Raw genomic sequence first — 16,215 nt, forward strand, 5'->3', positions numbered from 1 at the left:
AAGCTATGTTAAATTTTTACAGACACCAAAACAAAATGTTTTGCTTTAACCATATTGAATATCCATAAATTCTGTACTCTATCAGTATGATTAAAATGTTTTGATATTCAGATTCTTCTGTTACTGAAAATATTCAATACATAATACATAATGAACCTAATTAAAATAAGACACAATTCAATCACATTTAAATGCAATAGGTAACACTATTTAAAGATGTATTACTTTAAGCCTTTTTTAGTGTGGAAAAAGTCTTTGGTAAATTAAAAGTTTCTCATGCGCCCTCTGACTGCTTGAGTTTCCATTTGCTGAGAATTAGGTAGGTTTTGAAGTGTGGAAAACATAGTACTCTACTTCCAATATTTGCTTAACCAACACAAAATTGTCCCACCTGTGAGTTTTAAGCAGCCATTTGGGGGGCAGAGTTTCCAGGTCTGCTTTTCATGCGTTGTCAGGTGCATATGACATGCCTGGATGACTTGACCAAAAGTTATTCTCAACACTGTTCGATGTAATCTTGCCAGATACATCTACATAGTCATTTTGTTCTTATTCATATGAGTCTTCTTGAACAACTTAGGAAACCGCTGTATATTAATGATCATACTTCTATGCGCATTCCCTTTTAAAACAGAGTCATCCAAAGTAGAAGTAAAAAAGGAAAGAAATGGTAAGACATAAATAAAGTATTTGGTGCATTTAAAAAAGCTATTGCATGTATTAGAACTTTTCTTATAGTATATAATCTCTAAAATACTGTTGCATCAGAATGTTGCATAATGATGTTTTGTATTCATTTTGAAGCATAAATTACTTTCTACTCATAGTTATTTATTGGTATTCCTCTTCAGTTTGGGGAGTTTCCTCTTTTTTTTCCTGTGGAATTTGCTGTCACCTTTATTTTTTTATAAATTCAGGCCCACAAGTGGTTTCTACAACTTAAAAAAAAAAAAGTTATTATAATATAAATTAGATATGCTGCCATCTAGTGGCAGTAACAATCTGTGAGGTCTGAGGAATGAGTCGTTTTTGACTGAGGTAGTAGGCCTAACCTCAATGTTGGATATGGAGAAAAACAAAATGTTAAGAGGTTATACTTTCTTTGTCTATATTTAAGAGGCTATACCTTCATACTCTGTATAAGAGAATTCAAAAAGGCTTTTGTTTTAAAGAAATTACGTACAACGACCTGAATTGTCAAGGGGGAGGGGATAGTTACTCAAACTGGCCATCTTCCATTAGAGGAGGAGCACAGCAAACCTGAGATGACCTCAGAGAGGGAGCCCGACCTCATTCTTCCTCCTCCAATCTCCTGCCAGAGCTATCCATTGGCAGGTACTGACAAGGAGCCAGAGGACACAGGTTGCTTTTTCTGCAGGTGCAGGAGAGCCAGGGTGGTAAAGGAGGTGAGTGGACCTGGAGCGGGAAAAAAGGAAGCTTACCTGTCCCATCCGCCCTGTAGAAATTTCCAGTTGAGTAACAATAGTGTGCCTCCTACATTATTGCTCTCTCTTTTTCTTTTCTAAGTATCACTTATGGCTACCTTATATAAATTTATTTATAGTTAGTCTCCCTTACTTGAATATAAAGCTCCATAAAGGACAAGGATTTGGTCTGTTTTGTTAGCCACCGTTTCCTAACACCCAGAAAAACGCTTGGCCTTCATAGGTGCTCAGGAAATTTTTCTTGAGGGGTGTACATTTTATTGGAAACCTTAAATACTCTTCAAACAGAACATGTCTTCAATTAAGGCTCTAAGGTATTCTACACAGAAAACCAAAGTTTTTCAGATTAGAGGCAAGGAGAGGGACAGTATAGAGGACAAGTGCTTAGTTTGCCACAAGGGCCCCTCATGATTAATGCTCCTCAGCCAGCTTATCAGCTTCCTTCTCCTTTTTAGGGTTTTTTTCTCCTATCTTCGCATATTCATTATATTTCTTTTTACATTTTTATTAGTGATTGCCCTAGAGTTTACCACATTCATTTACAATTATTCCAAGTCTACTTTCAGATAACACTAAGCCACTTCACCTGTAGTGTAAGTACCTTATAATAACAAAATATTCCTAAGTCTTCCCACCTATCATTCATTTACTCATTTCACTTGTGCATAAGCATATATATGTCATTCATTTCATAAATGTCATTCATTTCACTTATGCATAAGCACATATAAGTATCTATATATTCAAACCCTTTGTTGATAATGTTATTATTTATTTACTTATTTTGAGATGGAATCTTGCTCTGCTGCCGAGGCTGGAGTGCAGTGGTGCGATTTTGGCTCACTGCAACTTCCGCCTCCCGGCCCCCGGGTTCAAGCGATTCTCCCACCTCAGCCTCCCATGTAGCTGGGATTACAGATGTGCACCACTACACCGTATATGTTTTGTATTTTTAGTAGAGACAGGGTTTCACCATGTTGGCCAGGCTGGTCTTGAACTCCTAACCTCAAGTGATCCACCCACCTCGGCCTCCCAAAGTGCTGAGATTACAGGCGTGAGCCACTGCACCGGGCCTGATAATGTTATTTTGAACAAACTGTTCTCTGTTAGCTCAATTAAGACAAAGAAACATTTTACTTGACCTTCATTTTTTTTTTATTCTCTGATGCTCTTCCTTCCTTTATGTTATGTAAGTTTCTGACCTATATCATTTTTCTTCTCTTTGGACAACTTCTTTTAACATGCCTTGCAAGGCAGGTCTACTGGTGGCAAACTCCCTCAATTTTTGTTTGAGAAAGTCTTTATTCCTCATTCACTTTTGAAGGATAATCTTACAGGTTACAGAATTCTAGGTTAGTGGTTCCGTTATCTCAACACTTTATTTTCCTCCGCACACTTCCTGCTTGCATAGTTTCTGAGGAGAACTTGGGTATAATTCTTATTTTTGCTTCTCTATTAGTAATGTGTTTTCCTCTGGCTTCTTTTAGGATTGTTTTCTTTTTAAAATAATTTTTAATTTCTGTGTGTACATAGTAGGCATATATACTTGGAGTACATGAGATTTTTTTGATACAGGCATGCAATGCATAATAATCACATCAGAGTAGAGTATCCATCACCTCAAGCATTTATCCTTTATTTGTGTTACATATAATCCAGTTATACTCTTTTAGTTATGTTAAAATATACAATTAATTTTTTTTACTATAGTCACCTTGTTGTGCTAGCAAATACTAGGTCTTATCTATTCTTTCTATTTTGTACCCATTAACTATCCCCACTTCCCCCCACTACCCTTCCCAGCCTCTGGTAACCATCATTATACTCTGTATCTCCATGAGTTCAATTGTTTTAATTTTTAGCTCCCACAAATAAGTGAGAACAGGCAAAGTTTGTCTTTCTTTGCCTGACTTATTTCACTTAACATAATGACCTCCAATTCCATCCATGTTGTTGCAAATGATAGGATCTCATTCTTTTTCATGGCTGAATACTACTCCATTGTGTATCCATCTGAATGGATAAATTTTCTCTATCCACTCATCTGTTGATGGACACTTAGGTTGCTTCCAAATCTTTGCTATTGTGAATAGTGCTGCAGTAAATAGGATTATTTTCTTTATCTTTGTTTTTCTGTAATTTGAAAATGATATGCCTCGGTGTAGTTTTTTGTTTGCTTTGACATTTATTTGGCTTGGTGTTCTCTGAGCTTACCAAATCTGTGGTTTGATATGTCACATTAATATGGAAAAATTATCAATCATTATTGTTTTAAATATTTCTTCTTTTCCTTTCTCTCTTTCTGTTCTTTTTTCCCCCTAGACTTTTTAATTTATTTTTATTTTTATTTTTGAGACAGGGTATTTATTGCCCAGGCTGGAGTGCGGTGGCATGATCTTAGCTTACTCCAGCCTCTACCTCCTGCACTCAAGTGACCCTCTCACCTCAGCCTCCCAAGTAGCTGGGACTACAGGCCCATGCCACCATGCCTGGCTAATTTTGTTTATTTTTTTGTAGAGTTGAGGTCTCACTATGTTGCCCAGGCTGGTTTCAGACTCTTGGGCTCAAGGAATCCTCCCACCTTGGCTCCCAAAGTGCTGGGATTACAGGAGTGAGCCACTGTGCCTTGGCCTGGAGGTTTCTACTGATACATCTTCAGGATTAGAGATTTCTTCCTCTGCTGCGTCTAATCTCTTTATAAGCTCATTAGTGGCATTCTTCATTTCTTCTACAGTGTTTTTTATCTGTAGCATGTCATTTTGGTTCTTTCTTAGGATTTCCATCTCTCTGTTTACATTGCCCATCTGTTCTTGCAGGCTACTTTATCCATTAGAACTCTTAGCATATTAATCATAGTTTTAAATTCCCTGTCTGATCATTCCAACATCCCTGCCATGTCTGGTTCCGATGCTTGCTCTGTCTCTTTAAACTGTGTTTTTTGCTTTTTAAATATGCCTTCTAAATTTTTCTTGATAGCTGAACTTGATGTATTGGGTAAAAGAAACTATATTTAATAGGCCTTTAATAATGTGATGGTAAGGTATGGGGGAGAAGCATTCTATCATCCTATGATTATATCTCAGTCTCTTGGTGAGCCTGCGTCCCTGTACTTTGAACTTCACCAGTGCTTCTCAGTCCTCTCCCCGTGTCCCCTAGGCCAGGCAGGATGGTTAGAGGGGACTGGAGTTGGGCATTTCCCTTGCCTAGGTAGGTTAGGTTCTGATAAAACCCCAGCAGGTTAGGGTCTGATAAAAGCCCAATAGGTTAGGCTCTGGTAAAGTAGTTTCTCTTGAGAGCAGGTCTTGTTAAGAACAGAATGCCCTGGAGTATTTCAAAATGGTTCCTTTTCTCCCTCCCCTTGCTGGAAGTATGAGGGGATTTTTCTTCAATATTCACTGTGAGGACTTGATAAAACTCCTAGAGGTAAAACACATGAGAGCATGGGGCCCCACTATGATGGATCCTTCTAGAGTTTTTAACTCTCATACTTGTCCACATTGAGCTTCTAGCGATTATGAATTAATGTTAAGGTTTTCTTACTCCAGTAATGATTCCTTAGGAAGTTTCTGCTTGTGAGTTTCTGCTCTACTGAGTTATGATTCTCTGAATCCATTTGTCTCTCCAATTTTGAGGGTATCAGTTTGCCCATTACCTCACTTCTCTGACAAACTTAAGGGCTGTTGATTTCTTTAGGGTTGGTTCAGCTTTTTACTTGTTGTTAGGATGAAGTGGTAACTTCTAAGCTCCTTAAATGCCGGACCAGAAACTGGAAGACTAAACAATAATTTTAAATAAATAGATTTGAGTCCGATTTTATAGACTATTAAGGCTATAATATCAAGCTCCCACTATGAAGGCAGGTAGGAGGACACTGGAAGTTTCTGATGGGAGAGATTTAATGAAAACAGTGGTTCACTGAGGAAATATCTTTTAAACTGAGAAATGATTAGGAGTTAGCTAGATCGGTAAGGGAGGAATTGTTTGGGAGAAGGAAGGTGTCAGAGAGCAGGAATAGTCCAGGGTGACCAGATAACTCATCATTCAAATCAGGGAGACTTGAAAGTGAAAGGGCACTATTAATAATTATGCTAGTGCAACAGACATTGACCAGTACTTTCCTGGGTAACCTGGGGCGTGTGATTATGCTACATTTGGGGAGCTACAAGAAAGCCAGAATGAGGAGAACAAGGTATGCATGGTTTTATTGGGAGGTAGATGAAGAAGGTAGTTGTAGCTGGTGCTTCAAGTTAAGTTGGAGCCAGTGGATCCTGTCACTGTTCCTCATAATCAGATGGCCTTGAGAAGCCATTGAACAAGGAGATGAAAAGATCAGATTTATGTTTTGAAAAACTGGGTTGGATAAGGGCAAAACAAGATGGGGATAGCAGTTGGGAGATGATTATGGCTTGGATTAGGATGGTGGTGGTGGTAGAGATGGGTTCTAGAGATTTTTAGACTTGGTGATGGGCTGGTTATGGAGAAGGAAATAAGAGGGAGGTGCCAAAGAGTCTTCCAGATTTGTGGTCTGTACAACTGGCTGGATCATCATATCTCTCACTGATTTAGGAAGCAATAAAAGAGAACCAAGTTTGGAGGGAAGGATAGTAGTTCAATTTTGAATACATTAAGTTTGAGGGGATGTGTGAAGATGCTTTACAAGATGTCAAAGATATAGATCTGCAAATCAGAAGAAATCAGATCTAGAGACATAATCCTTGGAGTCATCAAGTTGTATATGGTAAGCAAAGCCACTAAGAAGAGAAAAAGGCCCAAGATTGAGCCTTAAAGTTCATTTGGATATTAGGACAATGAGAAGGTTCCAAAGGAGACTGCCAAGGTGTAACCAGTAGGGTTGGACAAAAATTGGGAGTGTGATATCACAAAAGCCAAGGGAAGAAATTATTTTAAATAGGAAGAAGTGGTCAATGGTGTAAAATACTACTGAGAAATAAGTAAGATGAGAATTGAAAAATGACAGTTGGACTTTAGTGAGAATTCACTTACTATCATGAGAACAGCATAGGGGAACTGCCCTCATGATCCAGTTACCTCTCTCCCTCGACATGCGGGGATTACAACTCGAGATGAGATTTGGGTGGGGACACAGAGCCAAACCATATCAGGTAGTAAAGGTATGAATTGCTATTATGCTTTGGGAGAATAATTTGGCAATATATATTACCAGTAATAATGATGCTGTTGATAATTATACAGTTTTACCCAGTAACTCCCATTATTGGGAATTTTTTTTTTTTTTTGAGATGGAGTCTCGCTCTATTGCCCAGGCTGGAGTGCAGTGGCATGATCTCTGCTCACTACAACCTCCGCCTCCCAGGCTCAAGCGATTCTCCTGCCTCAGCCTTCCAAATAGTTCGGACTACAGGCGCGCACCACCATGACCAATTACATTTTTTTTGTATTTTTAGTAGACCCCAGTTTCACCATGTTGGCCAGGCTGGTCTCAAACTCGTGACCTCAGGTGATCCACCTACCTCAACTTCCCAAAGTGCTGGGATTACAGGCATGAGCCACTGCGCCCAGCCCATTTTTGGGACTCTACCCAAATAATAAATATCTATATACAATGGAAAAAAATAAAAGAAAAATGCCCATTGGATTTAGTGACATTGAGGCCTTTGTTAACATATATATATATATATATTTTTTAATTTCAAAGGATCTTATCTTCAACTAAATAACATGAGTAAAATGGAAAATAAACAAGAAATAGTTTACCATAAGACTATTTTACACATTGACTTAAATTTTCAAATATTTAACATTTTATTTTATTTTTTTCAAATATTTAATATTTTTAATGTTACTCATTTTTCTTTGCTTATAAAAAATGTGGATTTTTAAAAATTTTTGTTTTTTGTTTCTAAGTATGGATTTTTAGTGGTTGGGATTTTTAATCCTGAGTTAAATAAAGGAATATAGGGTTGTCTAAATTTTTTTTTAATGCTTACTTTGGAGATTTTATATCATACAATACTAAGCTCTGTGGCTGGATATCAATAAGGCATTTAGGTTTTTTTTTAGGAATGGTAGTGCTGTGATCACTGAAGTAATTGTCCATCCATTCTAGGTCCAACACCTCTACACCTTGCTGCACAGGCTTGCTCATTAGAAACAACAGTTTGTCTACTGTGTTCCAAAGCTGATTACACGCTTTCTGAAAAAAGAGGCTGGATGCCGATTCACTTTGCTGCTTTCTATGACAACGTTTGCATCATTATTGCTCTCTGTAGGAAGGATCCTAGTTTGCTAGAAGCTGAGGCAACAGCTGAGTAAGTCATTAAGCATTTATATCAGGTTGAGGTTGATGTCTAGGCAATAATAAAAAAAAAAAGAAGAAAGAAAATTAAATAGAATATAAATTTCTGCTTTTCATGGCTTGCCACACACACTGCCACTAAAAGGTGATAGGTGTGGGTGATCTGAAAGGTATGTAAGGCTTACTCTGCTATCCTTTCTACTCACTGTCTCCTCCTAACCACTTATCATTAGAATTTATAAAGACGAGAGCTTCTATTAACCTATGCATGTTTTCTGGAAGAATAAGGACTAATCCCCAGGGAGTTTTTCCTAACCTTGTTCCAGTAGTATGGTTCTGCAGATTAACTTTTCATGTTAAATGCTTTGCTTAGTGCCCTGGAAGAAGCCTGAGACTAGGGAGGAGAGAGTTGCTCCAAACTGGATCCTATACAACCAGGAGGCAGCCCTAGGACTTCAGATCAAAGCGGATAGACTTTGGATTACAGGAGAAATATTTAGTGGTATCTGGAAAAGAAATACATTAAAAAGAATAAAATAACTTTGATATTAAAAAATCCCAACAATCTTTTGTTTCACATTTTAGCTGCGGATCAGCATTTAGAGTAAAGGTGTAACTTCTCCTGAAGGTACATTCTTGGCTAGAAATCTAAAGGCCAGGTCATTACTTTGGATCTCTGAACCTGATTTAGGCATAGTTTCATTCAAGTTTTTCTAGGTCTTTGAGTAACCTTTCCACTATTATTCAGTGGTCTAGGGCTAGTATAATGGCTTGACAGTATGAGGGACACCAGCTTCCTCTTGTTGCTCTTAACATGTGGAAGCCACCAGAGGAAGCTGGTGTCCCTCAGATGGCAACTCCTGCTTTCACCATCATGTCTAGCCATGAGAAGAAAGAAGAGGCCAGGTGCGGTGGCTCACACCTGTAATTCCAGCACTTTGGGAGGCCAAGGCAGGCAGATCACTTGAGGTCAGGAGTTCGAGACCAGCCTGGGCAAAACCCCGTCTCTACTAAAAATACAAAAATTAACCGGGTATGGTGGTCCATGCCTGTAATACTAGCTACTCCAGAGGCTGAGGCAGGAGAATCACTTGAACCAGAGAGGCAGAGCCTGCGGTGAGCTGAGGTCACACCACTGCACTACAGCCTGGGTGACAGAGTGAGACTCCATCTCAACAACAACAACAACAACAACAACAACAACAAAAAACGAAGAAGAAGAAGCTGGGAAATGTAATATTGCACTGGATAGCCAAACAAAAGATCTTTACTATCTAAAAATCAGATAATGGGTTTTCGAGCAAAACTGTTAGTTTCTGCCACAATGAGGAAGCTGGGGTTTGAAAACTGGACATGAAGTAATGGGTGTAATTAATTCCTGAGCCTCAGTTACATGATTTGCAAAATGGGCTGATGATATTTGCCTTGCTTTTTCCTTCACTTACGGAGTAGTTGTAAGGCTTAGATAGGATAGTGTATTGTAAGAACTTTGTGCATTATCATCCTCCAAACAAATTATAAGGCACGATAATTAAGTTGGGGAGGTGGGTAGGGACCCATAGTAAGGATGGCATGGCAAAGGAGGCAAATCCATTTACATGTAGAATACGGAAGATGAGAATTCCTAAGAATAGAAGGTGGTGGTGTAAGTCAGACTTCTCCAATTGCAGCTTGAATAGTTTTACAAAAAGTAAATTTGACAGTCAACGCGTGTTTAATTGTTATGTTTCTTAATTTTTAGGAATCAGTGCACTCCACTGTTACTTGCTGCCACTTCAGGAGCACTGGACACTATTCAATACCTGTTTTCTATCGGTGCTAACTGGAGAAAAACAGATATTAAAGGAAATAATATAATCCATTTATCAGTGTTAACCTTTCATACAGAGGTTCTCAAATATATAATAAAATTAAATATTCCTGAACTCCCAGTGTGGAAAACTTTGGTAGGTGAGTATAATCTCTTTATAAATACATGTTCTGATTATTATTCAGTTTAATTATTGATACTCTGAAAGAGAGAAAATAAAATAATACATGCATTATATTTTAAATATTTAAAAATCATGAAATAAACATTTTATTAATTAAGACCAGAAATAAAAATATGAATAATAAAGAGCTGCATTTTTGTGTGTGCAAACGTAGTTTTATTTCCAAGTTAAAATCAAAGATCTGTGACCCAGACTATATTTTACACAATTATATTTATTTTTATTTTCCAACTTTCTCCAGAAGTTCAAACATCCTCTCCTTCATCAAAAAAAAAAAAAAAAAGGAAAGAGGAAATTTTAAGTGAAAAATATTCCCTCCAACTTATTCCTTGCCTCCTAATTTTAGAGACAAATTTAGCAAAATCTTTTGTTATATTTTGACGAATGTTTTGTGAAGAATTCTGCTGGAGATTTTCTTTTCCTTTTTTTTTTTGTTTCAAATTTGCATTCAGTCTAGCCAAAATAAGGGTAAGGGTCACTAGGCCAATTATATGGACATATCTAATTTTACTCCCTTTCAAGGCCCTCACTAAAATTACATGGAGATTAAACATTATTAATACCACCAGCAGAAGACAAGCATTCAAGGGAAAACAAGAAAGGATACAACAGTAATAAAATATTGGAAGATGGAAACAGATAGGCAAGACTTAGGACTTAGCCAGCCAGAGAAAATCATTCCAAGCCAACAGTGGGAAAGCTGAGAACCCCTTGGACTCATACCATAAATCCTCAAAAGGCTTGAGAACTGACAGTGCCCGTTAGGAGTGCTCTCCTCAAAGCCTAACTAGGAAAGACCTAAAGATGCCAAGGCTAGAATTCTCCTTAAGAAATAGAAAGGAGAGGGACCCGGGAAACTGGGAGCCTTACCCAAGCGTAAAGCATAGGGAATTTCAAGGAAGACAGCAAGGGGAAGTTCCAGAATGGAACTGTGCATCCAGTCTAGAGGAAAAAAATGGGAGGAATTATCAGTAGGTACAAGGAAAACTAAGCAGATGAAATACAGCAGTCTCCCCTTCTCAGCAGTTTATCTTTCTGTGGTTTTGGTTACCTGCAGTACAGTACAAAAAGATATTTTGAGAGAGAGGCATAGAGCACATTCACATAACTTCTATTATTATATATTGTTGTAATCTATTATTAGTTATTGTTAAGCTATTACTATGCCTACAGACTTTATTATAGATATGTATGTTCAGACAGTCTGGTTTGACTTAAGGTTTTTGATTTTACAATTGTGCAAAAGTGATACACATTCGGAAGAAACTGTACTTACAGTCCTCATACAACCATTTCTGTTTTTCACTTTTAGTACAGTATTCAATAAATTACATGAGTTATTAAACACTCTATTATAAAATGGGCTTTATGTTAGATCATTTTGCCAAACTGTGGGCTAATGTAATTATTCCAAGCACATTTAAGTTAAGCTAGGCTAAGCTATGCTGTTTGGCAGATTAGGTTTACAAATGCATTTTCAATTTACAATATTTCAACTTACAATGGGTTTATCAGGAAATAACCAAATCGTAAGTTGAGAAGCATCTGTCTGGGAAAAAAAATAGTATATACAGGGTTCAGTACTATCCTCCGTTTCAGGCATCCACTGGGGGTTTTGGAATGTATCCTCTGCAGATAAGGGGGGACTATTGTAAAATAAGGAAATTATTAGGCCAAGGTGGGCGGATCACGAGGTCAAGAGGTAGAGACCATCCTGGCCAACATGGTGAAAACCTGTCTCTACTAAAAATACAAAAATCAGCTGGGCGTGGTGGCACGTGCCTGTAGTCCTAGCTCCTCAGGAGGCTGAGGCAGGAGAATCACTTGAACCTGGGAGGCAAATGTTGCAGTGAACCGAGATCGTGCCACTACAGTCCATCCTGTGACAGAGCGAGACTTCGTCTCAAAATAAATAAATAAAATAAGGAAATTATTACCTGTTTAAAAAAAAAGAGACACGACCATAGTACATTACAGAGCTCAGCTGTGAATAATAACTGTATAGACATCATCATGTATTTAACTAAAAGCTGTAAATATGGAGAAAGGGAAGTAAGAGGAAAGAGCAACGTTGAAAGAGTTAATTTCCCATTTTTCATAACATGAAGTCAATGAAGTCTAAATCAATGTAGCAAAACACAGCAGTGTATATAAATATGTAGAAATAAGGAGATTTATAAATCTTAGAAGGTTATAGAGAAGAGTCCAAACCGATTGTATATGGAGTGATGAACACAGAAAAGTGGGGAGGGTGGAGCCCAGGAACCACTAAGTTTTGTTATAGGCCATTTAATAACATTTAACTCTGAATCATGCACATGCATTACTTTGATAAAAATAAAAAACTAAAGCCAAAAAAGAGAAATGAATTGGAGAATGAGAATGATTTTTTTCCAACAACTCATTTTAGGATGGGATAAAATATGTTTAAGATTTTCAACCCCATTCTACTGATTCAAGAAGTCTGGCTCAATACCTGACGTTGGAATTTACTAGGTACTGGGAACATATCCCAGATACTGGATATGAGCCCCAAGAGATATTGGAAAGTGTTTTCAGTGTTTATTTGCATGCATTTGTATCATTTCGTTGTCTTGTTAGGAGGAAGTGAGAGGACCATCCTGTTACTTTTACTAAACTAAATCATTGTAAAAACCTACCTTAATAGTAGGAAGCTCTGCCCCCTAACAGGAATGGCCTAAAAGCACATAAAAATTCACCAGGGCTGCTGCTTCCTGCAGCCATTGTGGGGGAAGTCCTGACAATGACACAAACAGAACAAACAACAGTGAGCATCTGGCTACTGCTGTTTTGCCTTGGGCCCTGCAATAGCTCTCCCTCCTCACACTGCCCATTTCCACTATGCATAAAAGAAAAATCAGTTTATTAGAGGTCTCAGGATTAGTTCTTGGAGTAGAAGCTGAATTTTAAAAGAGGATGTCACGGAATGATATAGCCAAGCTAGATTCAGGACAGATTTGGTAATAGAGTGGCTGGCTAAAGAGATGAGGAAAAGATAGTCTGTGTGTTTTTTCCTGTGTGTATTTGTAATATCCTCTGTCTGTAGTACAAGTTCATCCAAGATTTTATTTAAAGTATCTTTTTTATACTCGGGAAATGTATAAAGCCTCATACCTAATTTAATGGATATTAAATTTTTATTGACAATACTGTGGATTACTTTGCTATTCTTGAAAACCCACATTCAAATTTTATTTAACAATTAATTTTAGCCCAGAGAGTTGTATTATTTTCCAAGGGAATTTGAAGTATGTGACCAGCCAATCTAAGTCATTCAGACCAAAGATTAAACATTTCAGCCAGGCACCGTGGCTCATGCCTGTAATCCTAGCACTTTGGGAGGCCAAGGCAAGTGGATTGCTTAAACCCAAGAGTTTGAGACCAGCCTGGGCCACATGGCAAAATGCTGTCTCTGCAAAAAAATACAAAAATTAGCCGGGTGTGGTGGTGCATACCTGTAGTCTCAGCTACTAGGAAGGCTGAGATGGTAGCTTACCTGAGCCCAGGGAGATCCAGGCGGCAGTGAGCTGTGATCATGCCATTGCACTCCAGCCTGGGCAACAGACTGAGACCCCATTTCAAAAAAAGAAATTTCAGGATTTTTTCACTAATATATAGACTATAAACCTCAAAGATCACGGGCTGATGGAATTTGTCAGTACTTCATAGGGAGCTGTGCACAGAGGGGAATTTAATGCATGCAGTTGGTGATAATAGTGGTGACCTCAACTGTTGGTTTTACTTAGCTGGTACAAAAAACAGAATCAAGCATTTCATTGCCTTTTGTGCAAATTACAGCTGTGTTTTTCTGTTGAACACTTAACAGAAATGTTACAGTGTGAAAGCTATAAACGAAGGATGATGGCTGTCATGTCCTTGGAAGTAATTTGCTTAGCAAATGATCAATACTGGAGATGTATTTTGGATGCAGGTGATGCAAACTCTATTAATATCTTTTTCTTATGCTATTTTATGTAGAGCTATATTTTATTCATCAGTCATTTTTAAATATATTTTTAATTTTAAAGGAAAAATTTTAGTTGATTTTAAGTTTCTTTTGCTAAGATCACTTCATTTACCTGTCAACCATATATTTTATTTTCCACATGGAAGCTGCACAGGATCAAAAAACTGTATCAATTCTATATGTCTAAAAGCTCGAAAAATTAAAAAATAATGTTAAATGTTAATTTAAATGTTAAATTACTTTACCACACTACTTTTATACTTACTTTCATTTAGAAATTATTCCTATTCTGTAATTTGCACAATTTACTTTTGAAATTAAAAATAGCAGATTTAGTATCAGGTCTGGTTTGTAACTACCTCTGCATTTAGAACTTAAGAAAATTGCTTAACCTCTCTTAGTTTACTTTACTCACTAATAAAATGGCTCTACTGGGGTCCGTTCCAAGATGGCCGAATAGGAACAGCTCCGGTCTGCAGCTCCCAGCATGATCGGTGCAGAAGACAGGTGATTTCTGCATTTCCAACTGAGGTACCTGGTTCATCTCCCTGGGACTGGTTGGACAGTGGGTACAGCCCATGGGTGAGCTGAAGCAGTGCAGGGCATCGCCTCACCTGGGAAGCACAAGGGGATGGGGGATTTCCCTTTCCTTGCCAAGGGAAGCTGTGACAGACTGTACCTGAAAAAACGGGGCATTCGTGCCCAAATACTGTGCTTTTCCAATGATCTTAGCAAATGGCACACCAGGAGATTATGTCCCGTGCCTGGCTTGGCAGGTCCCACGCTGATGGAGCCTTGCTGACTGCTAGCGTGGCAGTCTGAGATTGACCTGCGAGGCAGCAGCCTGGCAGGGGGAGGGGCATTCGCCACTGCTGAGGCTTGAGTAGGTAAACAAAGCAGCCGGGAAGCTTGAACTGGGCAGAGCTCACTGCAGCTCACCAAGGCCTGCTGTCTCTATAGACCCCACCTCTGGGGGCAGGGCATAGCTGAACAAAAGGCAGCAGAAACTTCTGCAGACTTAAATGTCCCTGTCTGACAGCTCTGAAGAGAGCAGTGGTTCTCCCAGCATGGTGTTTGAGTTCTGAGAATGGACAGACTGCCTCCTCAAGTGGGTCCCTCACCCCCTTGTAGCCTAACTGGGAGACATCTCCCAGTAGGGGCCGACTGACACCTCATACAGGTGGGTGCCCCTCTGGGACGAAGCTTCCAAAGGAATGATCAGGCAGCAATATTTGCTGTTCTGCAATTTTTGCTGTTCTGCAGCCACTGCTGGTGATTTCTAGGCAAACAGGGTCTGGAGTGGACCTCCAGCAAACTGCGACAGACCTGCAGCTGAGGGACCTGACTGTTAGAAGGAAAACTAACAAACAGAAAGGAATAGCATCAACATCAACAAAAAGGACATCTACACCAAAACCCCATTTGTAGGTCACCAACATCAAAGACCAAAGGTAGATAAAACCACAAAGATGGGGAGAAACCAGAGCAGAAAAGCTGAAAATTCTAAAAACCAGAGCACCTCTTCTCCTCCAAAGGATTACAGCTCCTTGCCAGCAACAGAACAAAGCTGGACAGAGAATGACTTTGATGAGTTGACAGAAGTAGGCTTCAGAAGGTCAGTAATAACAAACTTCTCTGAGCTAAAGCAGGATATTCGAACCCATCACAAGGAAGCTAAAACCCTTGAAAAAAGATTAAATGAATGGCTAACTAGAATAAACAGTGTAGAGAAGACCTTAATTGACCAGATGGAGCTGAAAACCATGGCACGAGAACTATGTGAGGCATGCAAAAGCTTCAATAGCCAATTCGACCAAGTGGAAGAAAGGGTATCAGTGATTGAAGATCAAATTAATGAAATAAAGTGAGAAGAGAAGTTTAGAGAAAAAAGAGTAAGAAGAAATGAACAAAGCCTCCAAGAAATATGGGACTATATGAAAAGACCAAATCTACATCTCATTAGTGTACCTGAAAGTGAAAGGGAGAATGGAACCAAGTTGGAAAACATTCTTCAGGATATTATCCAGGAGAACTTCCCCAACCTAGCAAGGAAGGCCAACATTCAATTCAGGAAATACAGAGAACACCACAAAGATACTCCTCGAGAAGAGCAACCCCAAGACACATAATTGTCAGATTCACCAAGGTTGAAATGAAGGAAAAAATGTTAAGGGCAGCCAGAGAGAAAGGTCAGGTTACCCACAAAGGGAAGCTTATCAGACTAACAGTGGATCTCTTGGTAGAAAATCTACAAGCCAGAAGAGAGTGGGGGCCAATATTCAGCATTCTTAAAGAAAAGAATTTTCAACCCAGAATTTCATATCCAGCCAAACTAAGCTTCATAAGTGAAGGAGAAATAAAATCCTTTACAGACAAGCAAATGCTGAGAGATTTTGTCACCACCAGGCCTGCCTTACAAGAGCTCCTGAAGAAAGCACTAAACATGCAAAGGAACAACCAGTACCAGCCACTGCAAAAACATGCTGAATTGTAAAGACCATCGATGCTAGG

The 16,215-nt window shown here is 38.7% G+C and overlaps 1 protein-coding gene across 3 annotated transcripts in view; it reads left to right on the top strand.

The window, feature by feature from the left end:
* ANKAR (ankyrin and armadillo repeat containing) overlaps positions 1–16,215 on the top strand; it is a 75,292-nt gene that overhangs the window by 26,411 nt on the left and 32,666 nt on the right. For 2 of the 3 annotated variants that reach the window (XM_063595476.1, XM_008950582.7), the window contains 3 exons: positions 7,534–7,735; positions 9,464–9,672; positions 13,564–13,668. In XM_063595476.1, coding sequence (XP_063451546.1) covers positions 7,534–7,735; positions 9,464–9,672; positions 13,564–13,668 — 516 coding nt within the window. The remainder of the gene's footprint in view (positions 1–7,533; positions 7,736–9,463; positions 9,673–13,563; positions 13,669–16,215) is intronic. The other variant, XM_055108873.3, reaches the window with a different exon arrangement.

The sequence above is a fragment of the Pan paniscus genome, chromosome 13 (assembly GCF_029289425.2).
Source record: "Pan paniscus chromosome 13, NHGRI_mPanPan1-v2.0_pri, whole genome shotgun sequence".
Lineage (NCBI taxonomy): Eukaryota > Metazoa > Chordata > Mammalia > Primates > Hominidae > Pan > Pan paniscus.